The sequence below is a fragment of the Daphnia pulex genome, chromosome 9 (genome assembly GCF_021134715.1).
Source record: "Daphnia pulex isolate KAP4 chromosome 9, ASM2113471v1".
Lineage (NCBI taxonomy): Eukaryota > Metazoa > Arthropoda > Branchiopoda > Diplostraca > Daphniidae > Daphnia > Daphnia pulex.
Window position 1 is genome coordinate 9,412,696 of NC_060025.1, and position 16,560 is coordinate 9,429,255.

At 43.7% G+C, this 16,560-nt stretch overlaps 2 protein-coding genes across 4 annotated transcripts; both read right to left on the reverse strand.

Moving 5' to 3' along the window:
- Positions 1–677: 677 nt before the first annotated feature.
- LOC124203026 (heparan-alpha-glucosaminide N-acetyltransferase-like) lies at positions 678–16,440 on the reverse strand. 3 transcript variants are annotated; one of them, XM_046599596.1, is made up of 11 exons: positions 16,201–16,440; positions 7,042–7,213; positions 5,410–5,540; positions 5,139–5,272; positions 4,808–5,063; positions 3,438–3,545; positions 3,092–3,362; positions 2,721–3,018; positions 1,336–1,522; positions 1,126–1,238; positions 678–1,048 (listed from the first exon to the last, which is right to left on the reverse strand). In XM_046599596.1, the coding sequence occupies exons 2-11, from the start codon at positions 7,186–7,188 to the stop codon at positions 867–869; spliced, it is 1,827 nt and encodes a 608-aa protein (XP_046455552.1). In that variant the 5' UTR covers positions 7,189–7,213; positions 16,201–16,440; the 3' UTR covers positions 678–866. The 3 variants fall into 3 exon arrangements, with proteins under 3 accessions (XP_046455552.1, XP_046455554.1, XP_046455553.1); XM_046599598.1 differs by having other exon boundaries at positions 16,089–16,429; XM_046599597.1 differs by lacking the exon at positions 16,201–16,440 and adding an exon at positions 15,756–15,902.
- On the reverse strand, positions 7,717–14,098 carry LOC124201686. Its single transcript, XM_046597846.1, has 6 exons — positions 12,071–14,098; positions 11,863–11,947; positions 9,181–11,592; positions 8,311–9,066; positions 8,083–8,268; positions 7,717–7,736 (listed from the first exon to the last, which is right to left on the reverse strand). The coding sequence occupies exons 1-6, from the start codon at positions 14,096–14,098 to the stop codon at positions 7,717–7,719; spliced, it is 5,487 nt and encodes a 1,828-aa protein (XP_046453802.1).
- Positions 16,441–16,560: the final 120 nt, after the last annotated feature.

The window sequence follows — 16,560 nt, forward strand, 5'->3', positions numbered from 1 at the left end:
GAATTAACTCTTCTATTTAAGCTCCAATAATCATCCTAATTGTAGTTCCAAGTTTTATTTACTGCCAAACAGCATGGAGTGTGTATGAATCGATTCCATCAAGAGACGCGACCAGAGTTGACGAGCGACGACCACATGTTTGCAATTTGTTATTTGTTCTACCATTTTTCGTGCACTCACGTACGTTTCCAACCAAGTATCGTTTTCTTTATAATCTCAAACTTTTATTTCTCGAAACTTGTAAACTTCTTGTAAACGAAAAAAAAAAGATAGCAGACGACACTAAATTTTTAATTTGTTAAGATATCGATTGAAATCACGTCATTCAAAATTGACCCGCCAAATCCAAACCGTTTAAAAACAATAAAAGCGGTTACCTCATCCACGCTCGAAATCCGCGAGATTATTTAAGTATCAAATAGTTTTAATTCGTCTCCACAAATTATTCTTAAGGTCCATTAACTGCAGACAAGATAAAAATAAAATTGTGCAGGAAAAACGCAAAGAATTACTTGGAAACGCCATTCAATGAGACCCTCGAGGACCCTCCTGGAGGCCAAGGAGGAATAAAGGAGAACTGTGTAGTCAGAGCTAATATAGAATACTCTAATATTCTAAGCTCTCGTCGTCGACATCAATGAAATATTGTATTACATTGTTGGCAATTTCAAAGCGCATTACTATAGTACAGTTTATTATAAATAACATTAAAGCGGATAGACGATATTTTGGTACACATGTCCAATGAGTCAGCATTCGTTTCTGTTATATCTCGTATACGGATTTCTACGAATCACAATCGGATTACAACAGGAAGGACCCTGTCACATTTACTTTGTGAATATGTTGTACACGTTTCAAAGCGTTTACAGGGCTAAGAAGATTTTCTTGTGGTACAGCCAAGTCGCAGTGAGAACCCAAAGGGAAACTCCCCAAAGTGTTTCGACCAGTTTTTCAAAGTGCGTATTCATCGGACCGTATTCCCAGTGCCACGGGAAGAGGCTGTAGGCTCCTTGGTGGCCCAAGTACATCAGAATCCCGTTCATTCCTATTTTGTCCAATTCGATGAATCCGACAAGAATTAATGCAGCACTAACTCATAGAAAAACAAGTCAATAAAAATACCGGGGTAAAGAAAAGGGGCGCCATTCCACCATTCCTGGACGTCGATGAGCCAGTAGCAGACGCCCAGGAGGAAAAAGGCCAAGCTCGTCGTCACCAAGACAAAAGACAACGACCTATAAAAAGACAACAATTGGTTTGCGTTGGCAGTCAAGTATAATTAATTAGACCCATGCAATCCTTGTAGACAGTTAACAGAGTAAATTTCCGCACCAGAGATTTTTGTTGACTGGAATCCAGCCGTCGTTCTGCGACGCCAGGCAGAGAAGAGCGCCGATTAATCCAGTCAAGACGGACCAGGCCAACCAGCGGATGAGGCGCGACTTGCATCCGCTAAAGATCAAAAGCGTCATGCCGGCCTGGGCTCCTAGAAAAACTTGAAAAGTGCACAGCATCGAACCTGAATTTCAAATATAGAAAAAGAAAAGAAAAAGGAAAACATTATTCATGGCATCGGCGTAATAATCGAGCTAGACGATGGCACTTCTGAGAAACGCTAAATAAAGCTCTCAGATCCTAGCAGGTGCTGGTTTTACATGTCGATTGTCGAGGAACTGACAATCTGATTTGGAGAAGAAAGAAGCAACAGTCAAAGAAAAGGATTATATAATAGCGGCCGCAATCTTTTTCCAAAAAGAGCCCAGTGATTTCTAATCAAATCAGAGACTTGCACCGATGAGCGACGTTTCTATGACGATGAAAGAACAAGTCATCCATTTGGAATGGGGGAAAATAAAACTGCCAGATGTGGTTCGTCTCTCATCGCGCGCACAACAATAAAAACAGAGTGACATGTTGCGTGATTAATCAGCGGGAAAACTGTCTAGATCTGCGCCCAACAATAAGCATCTCGTCCTTGACACTTGACACAAAGAAAATGAAATCAAGAAGCCCGCTGGCGTGGAAGATGAAAAAGCCTGTTGGCCACACAAAAATCTGTGGCTCCCAGGAGCAATAATACAGATATCGAATTCTATATAAAAGGGAAATAAAAATAAATGTCTGGATGCGCGTGTGCGCGAAACCAATTGAGATTCTCTGCAGTGTTATAATTGCGTTTTGCCCGTAGTACACATTTTGGTTCTCTGCTATACATCTCCCGAAACACTTTCAATTCTGCTCGTATTTGTAGTACTTTACATTTTCCTCGTGACTGCCTTCTCGAATGTAATCATTCATGAAATGTGTGTGCAATACATCTTCCTCTAGGATTTCCCATGTACCTCAACAGTCCAATGTTTCGGCTTAGTCAACCAGACAGTGGAAAAGGTCGAAAAGAATCGATAAGTTAAAAAAAAGAATTCACATCGGGATTCAGGTCCCGTCTCTCTGAGACTGTTTGATCAATAGATCCAGTGATCAATGCAGACTGGCCTAGACCATACACATCTCTTGTTAAAAAAGCAAAGAAAGTTATACGAATACTCCCATTTTGTCAGGCAGAAACTAGACAGTCGGGAATGAGCACAAGTCTCATACATTCTCTCTATGCATAATCTACTCCTTAAATAATAAAATTCTACGCTGGAAGTGAAATAAGGTCTAATAAGAGGCGTGATTATAGATGCTGGACCGAAATGATGATAAATGGCTTATACCTAGAATCCCCTCCGGGTCGTACGGTCCCGATCCGTACACTCCAATGGTAGTTGGTTTGTTGAAAATGTGCTGGACGCTGAGGATCAGTCGGTCGATGTATCCCGCAGCGCCTCCGATGCAATGGCCGGGGTACGCATTATCCAAATGCAGTCCGGCGGGACCCAAGTAACCGACTGGGCAGCCCTCTTCCACCGGTAGGAAGAACGTGATGAAACAATGAGCCGCAACCAGGAGCAGGAAGAGAATCCACTGCGGCCAGAGGACGACGATATCCTGGAACATTTTTCTCACCTTACTCTGGCAGCACAACATTTCCAAAAGAAATAGAATTACAAAAATGGGAAATGAAATGAAATGTTCAATTAAATACTGATGGATGAGGAGCCGAGAGATCGGCTGGAGTCAAGAGGAGGCCGGCAGTGCCAACGACTAAGTAAGTGATGGCGAAGCGCTGGAGTACGCCTGGAACTCGCAACCGGCCCAGGTCGACGGGGCCGCCCAGTGAATTGTTCATGATGCCCAGGAAGAAAAGTAGACACGAGCGACGTAAAATTCCGGCAAAGATGGTCAGCCTACTCTCCTTGCGGCGCAGGGAGGATCTCAGAGAGATGGGCATGCAAACGCCCATGATCCACATAAACCTGAAATGAATGGCCTCATTATTATCCAACGAGTTGAATGGAAGATAATCATTTTTTAGAAGGCAGAATTTATACCAAGGGAAGATGACATCGGCCAATTGCAGTCCGTTCCAAGTGGCGTGCTGGAAGATGAAATATTGGCCGGCACCGTCGTTGACGAAGATCATGAGCACAATGGTGATTCTACAGGAAAAGAAAATGGCGGGATATTTGAAAATCGAGAGATTTATTCAACATTGGGCAAAGCGGCTGCTTATAAATCAGCACATATTTCGATATGCCGATCCGATTGATGATTTGTTGCCAGTAATACAGATGGCCACAAAACCTTTGCCGTGGGTTGAATATCGTCGATGATCGTGGGCTTGAGGCGGAATAACATTTTCTCATTATAGCAAAAATTGCATATCGCCCTGAATGTGGAAAATTTGAAAAGCCTCTGGGGAATGCGCCAGCCGAGCTCTGCTTAACAATCTGATTTGTTGCGTAATGAAATGTTTAGCCGCTATATCATCTCTGGTCGACTGGATGGGTGTCTGCCGCATGGAATTCTCATTCCTCCCTATACAACGTATCGTAACATCGCCAGATTTCTCTATCTGGACTATTCCGTGCGGAAATGCTGCGGTGATCTTATAGGGGAAAGACAAATCAAATTGAAATCAATCCGATAATTAGAATATGATGAAAATGACAATCTGCTGGATTGAGACGCACATTAGAGCAATACGGTTTCGATAAGTCGGACCGTATAATCGTAAGGCTGCGATTCCCCAGAGGATCTTACATTTGACGCTATGTATTGATTCAACTTGCCAATTTGGGTCTATGGGAACGAGGATAGAAATGGCCAACACAGTCACTGAATTTACTACTTGTAACTTGCTATAGATCCTATAATATAGCTCCCATAGTTGCCTAGTTTGCACAGACTTTAGCTTAAAATGATGTCGGCCTCGGAGTAAAATGTTGTTATTATTATTATTGCTGTACGGAAGCCCAGTCATTTCTAGTGACTAGACAATCTTACATCGAGGCAAATTGAATTACCGGCACTTGACAGTATATAGAAAAGAGATGAAAGACGAGGGGGATCGGATGAACCTGTGCATGTGCACATCAATCGATTTTCGATATATAAATAGACCCTATAGACTATACCATATCTCTGCTGCGCTGAATCAAATCTGATATGATATAGGAAGGAAAAATGGAAGAAAAGTTTGGAAATTGAATGTCTGGCTGCTGTGTAGTATATGGAAAACCCCTTTTGTTATTCTAATACCGTTTCTTATTTGCATTGCTATAGATAGACGGGGGTGAACGTGAGACTTTTAACGAAGTGATATGTCTTCGTCCAATCGGCGCGTCTTTCTATTTAAATGTCGGGCCAAAACATTTTTGGTGGGTTTTGCCTCAAAGGAGATCCATCTTTGTCAACTCACCCGCGAAATGTGTCCAAAGATTTGAGTCGGGAGCTCTTCTTTTTCGGGACTATTTCATCTGCCGGCGCCGCCGGGACGATGGTGGGAGCGGCCAATCCTCCGGGATTTTCATTTCCTTCGACTGACGTTTTCTTTTGTCTCTTTTTGAACTTCAAAGCGCAGAGGCAACCGTCGAAATAGCCTCGTTTCAAAACGGCTCTGACGCCAATCCACAGAAAGGCCAGCACGACGTAGAACAGGAAGCAGGCCAGCAAAGCTAATAAAAACGTGTGTGCAATAAATATTTCCAGTTTCTTGTTATGATAATAATAATAGTAGAGTCTAGGCTTACGGGCGTAGATATCAACAGGCTCCTTGGCAGTGGAGAAACGACAGTCAATCCGGCCAGAGTCCGTCGAGTCCAAATTCACATCGTAGACTCCGAATTCTCCCATGGTAACGTGGACTTGGCAGAGCGTGTTATTCCTATAACATGTAATATAATAATCATTTTTTTCTGGCTAAACATCCAAGCTAGTTCTTATTGGTGGGTACATCTTTTTTGTAGACTAGACAAACTCCGACTGCAATGGATACAAAATCCGGATGGAATATTTTGTTACCTGTCACCAAGTTGAGGGGCGTAGGTTGAAGAGTTGTCGTCTCTGAAGCGCAACGTCAAGCCATGCGTGGCGTCCATTTTTAAACTGTTGTTACTTCCGGCACCAACCGAGGACAGCAACTTGAAAGCGCACTGGATCAACGTCAAAGAGATGGGGAAAAAAATAAAGTTAAATCATCTTTCTGCTCCGGATTCAACATGCGTGTGCCAATGTTATCACAGTTTCATTTCTCTGCGCTGTACACGTTCAAAGATAAAAAGACATCACCGTATAGAGTCTGTCTGTATTGGAAAAATCTACGGTCGGCTTATTTTATTCGATAAATTTCAAATTAAAGTTGAAACGCTGACATCATTTCTAAAGCTGATGAGTTGCCACGCAACTGTTTTGATTGCCTCAGCTAAATTGCCTGTTGTACAGGGTTTCTATAAAAAGATTTCTAACTTCAGCTTTCTTTAGAAAATAAAAAAAATATTCATTGACGTTGTCATCTTACCAGAATTTCTATTCAGAAAATCACAAGTTATTATCGAAACGTATGCCGTTACAACGTAGAAAAACTTGTGGGTGGATGAAGGAAGAGTGATCAATATTTGAGACGGGAAGTCAAAATGATTATTTCACAAGAGCAGCAACGAATATCTAACAATTTCTTCTCGGAAGAAATAACAAAAGTTCTACATTTCCTCTTGGTTAACTGTTGAGAGGGGAATAAAATAAGGCATTGCACGTTTCAAGAGTCTGTAGACATCTCTCTTTTTTCTCCAGAATCTTACCTTTCACTATCCGGCCGTTATCGCGTTACAGCAGCAATGGTAACGAATAGTAGAGCGTATCGTATGATTCATTCGTCGTCAGCTGTTCGAGGAAAAGCGGAAGGGAAATGTCAAACAGAAAAATGACTTTCCCCAATCGCTACATGTTTTGTGTACGACAGAATTGTGTAATGCATCAAAGAAAAAACGAGATAACCCAAAAGAAGCCTGGCAAGACCTTGTTTGAGCTATAATAATAATAATGTTGTCATTCCGTTACAAGGAAAAAGATATTGGCTCTGTCAGAAGAGCAATTCAAACTTTCCGGGGATTTTTTTCCAATTTATAAACTACTGCCGATGAAACACCTAACGAATAAACATCAGCTTTTTGGTCTCAATTTCAGTTTATCGTCATCAGCACAACGATCCCGAAGGGGGGATGTCAAAACACGCGATTCCATTACAAAGTGAGCATCGTTTTCAAAGCGCGGGATTTTCGAATAATGTTTCTATTGGTGTCGATATCAGACACCCCAAATAGACAATGTCAACATTTCCACGTGTTCCATTACGTCATTTCCTCAACATTCTTTAGTTTCTCCATTTGCCAGTTCGGCTCGTCTTTCTAGTGCATCACATGAATAGTCGGGTGTGGGAGACTTAACGCTTAGCGTGATCGACATCACGACCGAAAGTTTACTTTACCGCCCCTACTATGTTGATTCAAGACACTCTCAAAACAGGAAAAAACCAGGATCCAGTTGCCGTAAAAGTGTGACACGATCCGTACGGGAGAAAAAGTGCGCATTATCACGATAGGAAAATAGAGTTAAGTCAAAGTTAATCGATATAAATTGTCCACTCGAGAGACTTACTTGAGTGCAGTCATCCGACAGGACGTACAGCCAAGTCGGTCTGGGTAAGTGGGAGGTGACCACCATCCAGGCCTCATCGATTTTCAGGGTCCGTAAATTCAATCCACGGAATTCGTCCACTCCAGGATCTTCGAAAAGCTTCGGCATTTTTCCGGTCGAGAGGAACTTCCCACTAGCGTTGCAAATCGAGTTTTAGAACGACATTAAACTAAATTCAATCATTTGGTTTAGAAAAAAAAATGAAATAAAAATTTGAGTTTCGGGCCTTAAACAAGATTGTAAACAAGATAATATTTTGTTGATGATTCAGTTGTATCTTGTTTTACAACTAAATAAAAAAGTCGATAAACTAATTCCTAGTACACACTGTACGTGGTTCAGAGTGTTGCTTCACCAACGACAACCAAGTGACTTGTTCGCATGGATAATATTGGACAAGGAAAAGTTTCTTGGGTTGTCTGAAATGATACCTTTATCTTTTTATTCTCGTTGATCAGAGGCTAGGCCTCTGTCAACAAAGAAAGCTATATGTCTGCCTCTGCATTAAAAAAAAAAGACTTTGATTTAGTTCCGAGTGTTTCTTTGGCTTCACCAAATAGAACCACCAAGTGACTTGTTCACATGGATGATGTTGGCCAAGAAGACTCTGAAAAGCCTGAAATAATCATCATTTTCTTATAATTCGTCCCTGGCCTCTGTCAACAAAGAAAGCTACATGTCTGTAGAAAATGTAATAGGGATGTTCGGCGTGTCGGGCCGTTTACTTACAGTTTCCAAGTTGAATAAATTAGACACGAACAAAACCGTGTCTTTTACCTCTCGTCTATTTTAACACACTGAATATTGTACAGTAAATTGGGGGGGAATAAACAATAGGGGGGTAGGGAAACAACGACTGAATTTGGGGACCAACGACTGAATTTGGGGCCACCTATCGGGGGCCCCCAAGGCAATAGTCGCGTAGGTGCGCCGGTGTTGTTGTGCGGCGCCCTGATCTCGTCGTCGTCTGTTGGAATGGAATATTCCTAACACACTCCCCACCAGAGCCCGTAGCATCCGGCTCGACATCTTCGACGACGTCTTCCGGTTCTTCGGGAGCTGGCATAGCGTCTCCGATAGCGAGATCGATTTCTGGTTCTGGCAGAGTTGGATTTGGATCCTCTTCCGGCTCCTGGATCGGTTCCGGATTTCCAATTTCGACGTCTTCGGCGAGATCTTCTCGCAGCTCTATAGGGTGAAGACATTGAATGGCTCTATTAATTAAATTACCATTTGGAATCTTGAGCATGACAGAACGGATGAGTCCGTCGCGGCTTGGAATCAGTTCCTTCACTACTCCGGTAGACCACATGAGTCGTTTGGAGTGTTCGTCGTGGATAACAACGACTTCTCCTAGGCGGATCTTCCTTCCGGATTTTCCTTTGGAGTGGAAGTTGTCTAGTTGGAGTAGATAATCGTCGACGAATCTAGCACAGATGTCAGCGACATATTCCCTCCTGTTCTTGTCCATCTCTTGTAGTACGATGCTGGTCGATGTAGGATCCAGCAAGTTAACGGCTGGCTCCGGATCGGCACGAGTAGAACGTCTGTTGTTTAGAAATTGGTTAGGAGTTATCGGAAGTGGATCGTCAGCTCCTTCCCCAATATAGCTGAGTGGGCGGGCGTTGATTACGCTCTCGATTTCTGCTAAACTCGCTTCCAGTTCCATGTAGTCAAGGCAGGCTCGACCGTTGGAGCGTCGCAGCAGATCCTTGACGCTCCTCACCATCCGTTCCCAGAATCCTCCCCACCATGGCGCTAGGCTGGCGGAAAATATCCAAAGGGTTTTTCTGGACGCGAGAAAGTCTTGAATGATGGGATCGGCGTGAATAGTTCTCAGGAATCGGTCGACACATCGGAACGTTTGCGCGTTGTCCGAATACATCACTGAGACGGGTCCTCGTCTAGCTGCGAATTTTCGAAAGGCTAGTAAGAAGGAACGCGCCGTCATATCGGGTAGTAGTTCCAAGTGAACCGCTCGAGTGACTGCACACGTAAAAAGACAAACATAACTTTTAAGATGGTTCGTTTTCTTAGCTTTAGTTGTTGTTATTAAGATGTCTTGGATTTCGACATCTTCTTCGACTGAATCCTCTTCGCCTACGATTAGAGCTTCGATTGGAGCGTCTCCTTCAGCGGGTGGCTCCTCGATTCGCTCTTCAGTTGGATCGTCTGCTGGCGTCGGATCCTGGACGCTTGGTGGAGCTTTCCTTTTCTTCCTTCGCTGTGCTGGTTTGTACAGCAGTGGTCCAGCGAAATCGACTCCTGTAACGTGAAAAGATTGCGCATGTTTGAGTCGGTTTAAAGGAAGAGGGGCTGCTAGTTCTTGCTGTCGTCCTTTAACTATCCAGAATTTTTCTTTTAACTCGGATAGTGTTACTTTTGCTCCTGCATGTAGTAGTGACTCGTGTTTGTCTGTAATTAAGAAAGTGATTACTATATGTGATGCAGGAAGCAAAATTGGGGGATCGATGTTTCTATCTCTTAGGGCAAGTGATACTCTCCCATGGATTCGAACGAGACGGTCTCTGGCGTCCCAGATTGGAAAAAGTGCAGCGATTTTCTCCTTGGGCTGGATTGTGTTGTCTAACTGTAGCGATTCAAACGCCTTAGGATACCGCTCTCGTTGGAGCTGTCTGTAGATCGTTAGTTCCGCTTCATCCAGCTCCTCTCTGGATAATCTTGTAATCCGGATAACTTTTCCACTTCCTTTTCCATCTGGTCCAATTGCCTTTATCGACTCCATTCGTTCTGGACCGGGAGGTCTGAGCTTCTTTTGACTCCTGCTGAGGAATCGTGAGACCCAGGCTGTACGTCTTAACAGTCGATTCCAGGTGGAAATTTTGTCGAGATTCCAGTCGACGGAGGCTGTTGGAATTGCGATGGCTGCTGTTGTGCTGACCGTCGTACTCCTAGCTTCCGATTCCATTTCGGACTGGATTGTTTGTGGAATTTGGTCGTTGGGAGAATCTGGCCATTCCGTTTCTTCTCCTTTGAGCCAAATCGGGCCGTTCCACCAAAGAGTTGAGGTTACCAGCGTTGGCGCTGGCGCTCCCCGCGAGGCAAGATCGGCCGGATTTTGGAGACCTGGACAGTGTCTCCACCACTCGGGTTGTGAAAATTTTCGTATCGTCTCCACTTGGTTTCGGACGAATGGTTTCCATTTGTTCGGCTCTCCTCTAATCCATCCTAGTGCAACCAAGGAGTCTGACCAGTAGATAGTTCTCCAATACTGGACTTGCATTGCATTTTTTACGACTTCACCTAAACGTACGGCTAAAAGTGAGCTCAGCAATTCTAAACGCGGTAAAGTTACTTTTTTCTTAGGTAGAGGTGCAACTCTCGTCTTGCTGGCCAGTAGGATGATGAGTGGATCTTCTTGTCCTTTTTGGAGTCGGGCGTAGGCTACGGCTCCATACGCTGCTTCAGAAGCGTCTCCGAAGACGTGAATTTCGTGAGAAGTGACTTTTTCGGATAGTCCGATCCATCGTGGAATTTGTAGTTCGGTGAAATCGGCGAGACCAGTCATCACTATCTTCCAAGATTTTTGGATATCGGCTGGAGCTGCTTGGTCCCAACCTATCTCCTTTTCCCAGAGCTTCTGGTAAATAATCTTTAATAAAAGTACAGTGGGAGATAAAAATCCAATTGGATCAAAAATTCTTGCCGAGATACTGAGTATCTTTCTTTTGGTGATTTCCGTTCCCACTTCTTCCACTGCTTGGATGATGGATGCTGGGTCGAATTTGAACGAATCGGATCCGGTGTCCCACCGGATTCCTAACACCTTCTGTTGGCCGTCCAAGGCTGGGGAGAGTAGGCCTACGACTTGATTCGACAGTCCTTTCTCCTTCAGGTGTTGTTTGAGGTCTTCGTTGTTGGTTGCCCAGCTTCTCATGTTGAGTTGGGCGTCACTAAAGATCTCGTCCGTCTCATCGACTCTTTTCTTGGCGATTGATAAATTGTTTGCTCCGCCGAGGTAATCGTCAACGTACAAACTTTCTTCCAGCTGTTGAATAGTTTCTGGAAAACGAGACTTTAGTGATTTGAAATGTTTGTTAATTGTAACACGTAGGAGAAAGGGGCTAGAACTAAGGCCAAAGGGCACTCTCTTCCACTTGTAGGCAATTAGAGGCGATCCAGCCACTGCTGGATCCCTGGGCCATAAAAACCTGATTGCTTCGGCATCTTCCGGCTGCAGGGCGATGTTTAGAAAAGCCTTTTCAATGTCGGCAATCCAGGCAATCTCGTACTTTCTGAAGCGTATTAGCACTGATAGGAGATCCGGATTGAGATTTGGTCCGGTCTCCAACACGTCGTTCAGACTTGGGCCGAATTTCGTTTTTGCTGCTCCATCAAAGACGGGTCTGATTTTCGTCGTTGATTTGTCGCCTCTGAAGATCGGATGATGTGGGAGATAGGTGTGAAGTTCTTCGTAGTCCATGTTCGCCTCCTCGACGAATTTGCTGTCGATGAGCTTTTGGATTTCTGCGTGGTAATTCACCAAGTCTCCTGGATTTTTTCTCAATCTTGTTATTGTGCTTTCCACTCTTCCGGTGGCCAACGGGAGATTTTTCTGAAGTCTCCACTTGTCAGTTGTCCAAGGGATCGGTGTACAGTATCTTCCATCTGGCCATCTCGTTATTTTTTCGTCAAAGAAATCGAAGCGATCATCCGATTCCACTGCATCAGCGCCTTCAAGGTTCGCAAAATTTTCTATTTTCCAGAAAAGAGAAAGGTCGAAATTAGCAGCAACTTGTTCTTCCTTCTCAAACCATTTACTATCTTCTTCTCCGCTGGATCCGATTGGGGCATCTGAGAATGACGCTCCTATTGGCGTAGTTTGGGGACTGGCCGTTCCAGTCTCCTTTTCCATCGGAGTTTTGTTTGCTTGAGTTGAAAGGATTTTTCTTTTTTGGCTACTTGTCGCGAATGTTGACGTAATCTGTGGAATCGGGTAACTTGATGTTAAAATTAAATTTTGGATTACTTGAGTTCCTGTCTTCGATTTTGCTTCTTGAGATGGTCCAGCAATCATTCTTCCGAGTTTCGTTTGAAACGCGCGCAATCCGCATGGACTCTGTATGGCGGCTTCATTCGACATGATCTGGAACATCTGGTCCATTCCGACTAAAATTCCAATTGGCTGATCTTCGGTGTGTGCCATCTCGAATCTGTCGTCGGCCAATTTTTCGTTTTGGATCCAGAGGCTGTTTGCAAATTCGGATCCTACGTACGGGCCGGTATCTGAAATGTGATCCGATTCTAAAGCCATTAGTGTAACTTTTGGGGCGCCTTGCCAGGTGCCCCTTACTTGCATTTCGACGTTTTTTGTCATTTCGGGCTTGTTGGGTTCCTTTTTCTTAAACACTCTTGTGCTGATGTTTTCCACCGCTACTGTCTTCATGTTAAGTTGCGATGAGAGTGATTTCAGCACCCAAGAACGATGACTTCCGTCGTCTGCAAATAAAATCGCTCTTGTTTCGTTACCGTTTTGGCCGCTGATGATGACTGTTGCCGTTTTCAGCATCAATTGTCCAAAGCTGCTTGCACAGGCTGTGGTTGTCAAAGTTGGATCGCTGGCCACGATTATTGCTGCTGTTGTGGGATTGGTGACTCTGACGTCTCCTTTGTCGCAGAGAGCGGTGTGGTGCCTCCCTCCGCACTTGTTGCAGTTCCGGGCGGATGTGCAATCCTTCAGCGCGTGTTTGTCTCCAAAACAGTTGACGCACCTTTTCAAATCAAAGATTATCTTTTTCCTTTCCGTCAGCCCTTTCGGACATTTTGTCGGCCAGTGAATTTGGCTGCAGAAGATGCAGGGCCTTTCGCACACAATCCAACTTGGGTTAAATTTAACGTTTTTATTTTTTAAGGCGGATTTAACCTGAGGAGCTGGACTTGCTTTGGCTCCTACTGCCAATTGTGATGCTGTTGCCGGCTGTGGATTTGCCGGTTTGGGCTGTTTAGGAGCTGGAGACGATTTCTCCTTTTCCACACCTTTGATTCGGTTGAACCTTTCGGCCGCGTCGATTTGATCTCCAATGAATTTGATGACCATCTCGATGTCCGTTGATTTGTTTGTTGGCGATTTTGCCCATTCTTGTTGGAGCCTGGTAGGAATTAATTTGATTAATCTTGCTCCGAGGAGTCCGCCAAAGGAACTTGTGGGGACTCCTAACGTTTCCAACGCGCTAATGTGCGATTGGAGATTCAGCTGGAAGCTCCTCAGAGCTGGAACGTCGTTCCCGTCCTTTACGGGCTGCAAGGCATCCAGTTTCTCAATGTGCGCGTCGATTAGAACGTCCGTCTTCCCGTACATCCTTTTCAGTTCGTCGATTGCGACTTGGTAATTCGCATCTGTTAATTCAAGATTGTTAACCAACAGGTACGCCTCACCTTTAAGATATTCCTTGAGGTAATCGAATTTTTGGACGTTTGAAAGAGATGAAGAGTGGACAGCTGCGTTAAAGGATTCCCAGAATTGGGTCCATTCCAGTACGTCTCCTTTGAAGTGCTTAATTTGTCGCTGCGGCAATCGTATCGACTGTACGGCTGAAGCTGGGGCTGGTGCTGCCGTCACGTTGATTACTGGCGCGGGAGGTGCCGGAATGGCCGCCATGATTTGGGCAATAATTTGCGCCATCTGTGCTTGACTTGTTGCTGGATTTGCTGCTTGATTTGCTGCTTGATTTGCCGCTTGATTTGCTGCTTGGCTTGTTGCCTGTTGTTGGAAGAGCGCTAACAATCGTTTGTCTCTGTCCTCTTCTTTCTTTGCCTCTTGCTTTTCTTTCACGTCGTCCAACCATTCTTGCTTCTTCTGCTTGATGATTGATCTTGCTCCAGACACTTCATCTTGAACTTGGAGAAAGGTGTCCAGATCCCCATCAATCTCCTCCTGCGCGGCCTTGGTCGCTATTAATTTCTCCTTGATTTCTTTTGTTGCGCTTTGGTAGCTTTCGAAGAGACTTTTCAATCTTGTTTCTAAGGTTTCTAGTTCTTTAACATCTTCTTGGGCCATTACTTGATTTGCAAATCCGTTGATCCGGGTTATTGCTCTTGTTATGTGGCCTTTGGTGGCTGACCTTGTGTTTTTCATTGACTGAACCATTCTTCCTGGTTGTGTAGCTCTTCAAGAGCTGTTGACTGGGGAAAAGGAGATGAAATAGAGAATTAATTTAATTTTTTTTTTTTTTTCGATCACTTATCGACTGATTTGCCCGTTTCCTTTTCCTGTTTTCCTTGGGGTTTCGTGGAACGGATGAGTTTCCGTTTTTTGTTTCCACTTTGTTTGAAATCCCTTGGATGTATCTGAAAAAGAATCGATTTAAATTTGGAGCTAGGGTAATACCCAGGCTCCTGCAAAAATCCGGGCTGGATGACTCAATTAAGTGAATCTGGTTTTTTTCTGTTGTTGGTGGCGCCACTTGCGGCGTGCCACTACACTTTGCGAGAGAGGAAATAAAGTTTTTTTTTTTTTTGGTGGCGCCCCTTGCGGCGTGCCACTACACTGAGCGTGAGCGAGAAATAATTTTTTTTTTTTTTTTTGTTGGTGGCGCCCCTTGCGGCGTGCCACTACAGTGAGCGTGAGAGAGAAATAGTTTTTTTTTTTTTCGTTTTTTGTTGGTGGCGCCCCTTGCGGCGTGCCACTACAGTGAGCGTGAGAGAGAAATAGTTTTTTTTTTTTTCGTTTGGATGCACCGATGTTTCGGGATCCTATGTAAGAGGGTTTTTTTTCTTTTTTTTTTTAAGGAAGGACAGATGGACAGAGAATATTCATTCAATAATTGTATTTAGCGGTTGTTTTGGAGACCTTTCGGCTCCTCTGTGAATGTTGAGAGAAAGAGAAAGATTATTTCTGACTCGATACCATCAGCAAGCGAAGAATGGATACGGGAGGACACACGTGCAATGAAAAGAGGAGACGAAATCCCAGTAGTTTAGCCCAGGCCGATCTATGGGCCAGAGGTTGGGACGGCGTGTTCAATGGCCGCCCCCTCAGGCTAGCCCGACAACGAAAGGCACAAAAAAGTCGAAAGAAAAAAAATGGAATTTTTGGGCATAGGTTCCCCCCTTTTCTACGTCTTTTTTGTTTTTACAATTTAGTAGTTTTAGTTTGGGCAGATTTTAACCACCCAACAACAAAAGAAAGAAACAAAGATAAACGTTTGGGGGGTCTAGAATTGTGTAGCCCCAACCGGCTTCACAATTTTGAGTTTTGAGTGAGTTGATTTGAGTGATTTGAGAGGGAGGACACGGTTATGCACTGGGTTAAAAACCGTTCGAAGGACCATGTAGAAAATGTAATAGGGATGTTCGGCGTGTCGGGCCGTTTACTTACAGTTTCCAAGTTGAATAAATTAGACACGAACAAAACCGTGTCTTTTACCTCTCGTCTATTTTAACACACTGAATATTGTACAGTAAATTGGGGGGGAATAAACAATAGGGGGGTAGGGAAACAACGACTGAATTTGGGGACCAACGACTGAATTTGGGGCCACCTATCGGGGGCCCCCAAGGCAATAGTCGCGTAGGTGCGCCGGTGTTGTTGTGCGGCGCCCTGATCTCGTCGTCGTCTGTTGGAATGGAATATTCCTAACAATGTCTGCCTCTGCCAGCTTTTTACACTACAACATTCATTCTAACTCTGGTTTGCAAAATTCAGACCAACATACCTGTCCACATGGTAAATTGTCCATTGCCAAGTGCAAAAACTAATACCTTATAGGTTTTATTTACGATTTCTAGCATTTTTTTCGTACTCTTTAAAATTTTCAAAAGAAAAAGAAATTTCACGTGACGTTGGCAAAATTGTAGTCTGCAATCTGGGATTGTTTTTCTGAATTTGCATTTGCCAGATTGCCAAAATGAGCCAAAAATTGGCATGTTTTTTAAAATTATTATTTTCTAGTTCTTTTTATTAAATTTGTCTTAATGTCAATAAAAATGATTTTAAAAAAAGAAAATAAAATAAAACTTAATTTAATTTAATCATAATCGAATAATACCTGGTAATACGATAAAACTAGAAATTGGCAAAACTAGATTTGCAACGCCCACAGACTGAAGATTGATTTATAAACGAAATTGAAATCAATAAATATATATATTGGACAGCACCGGCAATAATCGCAGGAGAACCACAGCGGTTGGCGGCACTGTTTTATTTCGTTCGCTGTCCGTGTGATTTAATCTGACAAAGTGCGCAGCTTCCCGCTAGTTTCTTCCAGCAGCAGCACAACTAAACAGTTGAATAACACAATCAACGCACACACTGCTGTGATCTATTAACTGCTCCCCGGGCGTCACCTTCCGTTGCGAGTCAACTCGAAAAGAGAACAGAGCAGTAAGAATGAAAGAAACAAGTGGACGAGTGTATATAATAAAAGAGGTCGAACATTCTCAGCAGCTGCTCCGGGCGTCCAAAAGGAGCAGAGTCTTTTTTTCCAATCAACAGTGTTTCCAACCACTTTCTTTTGC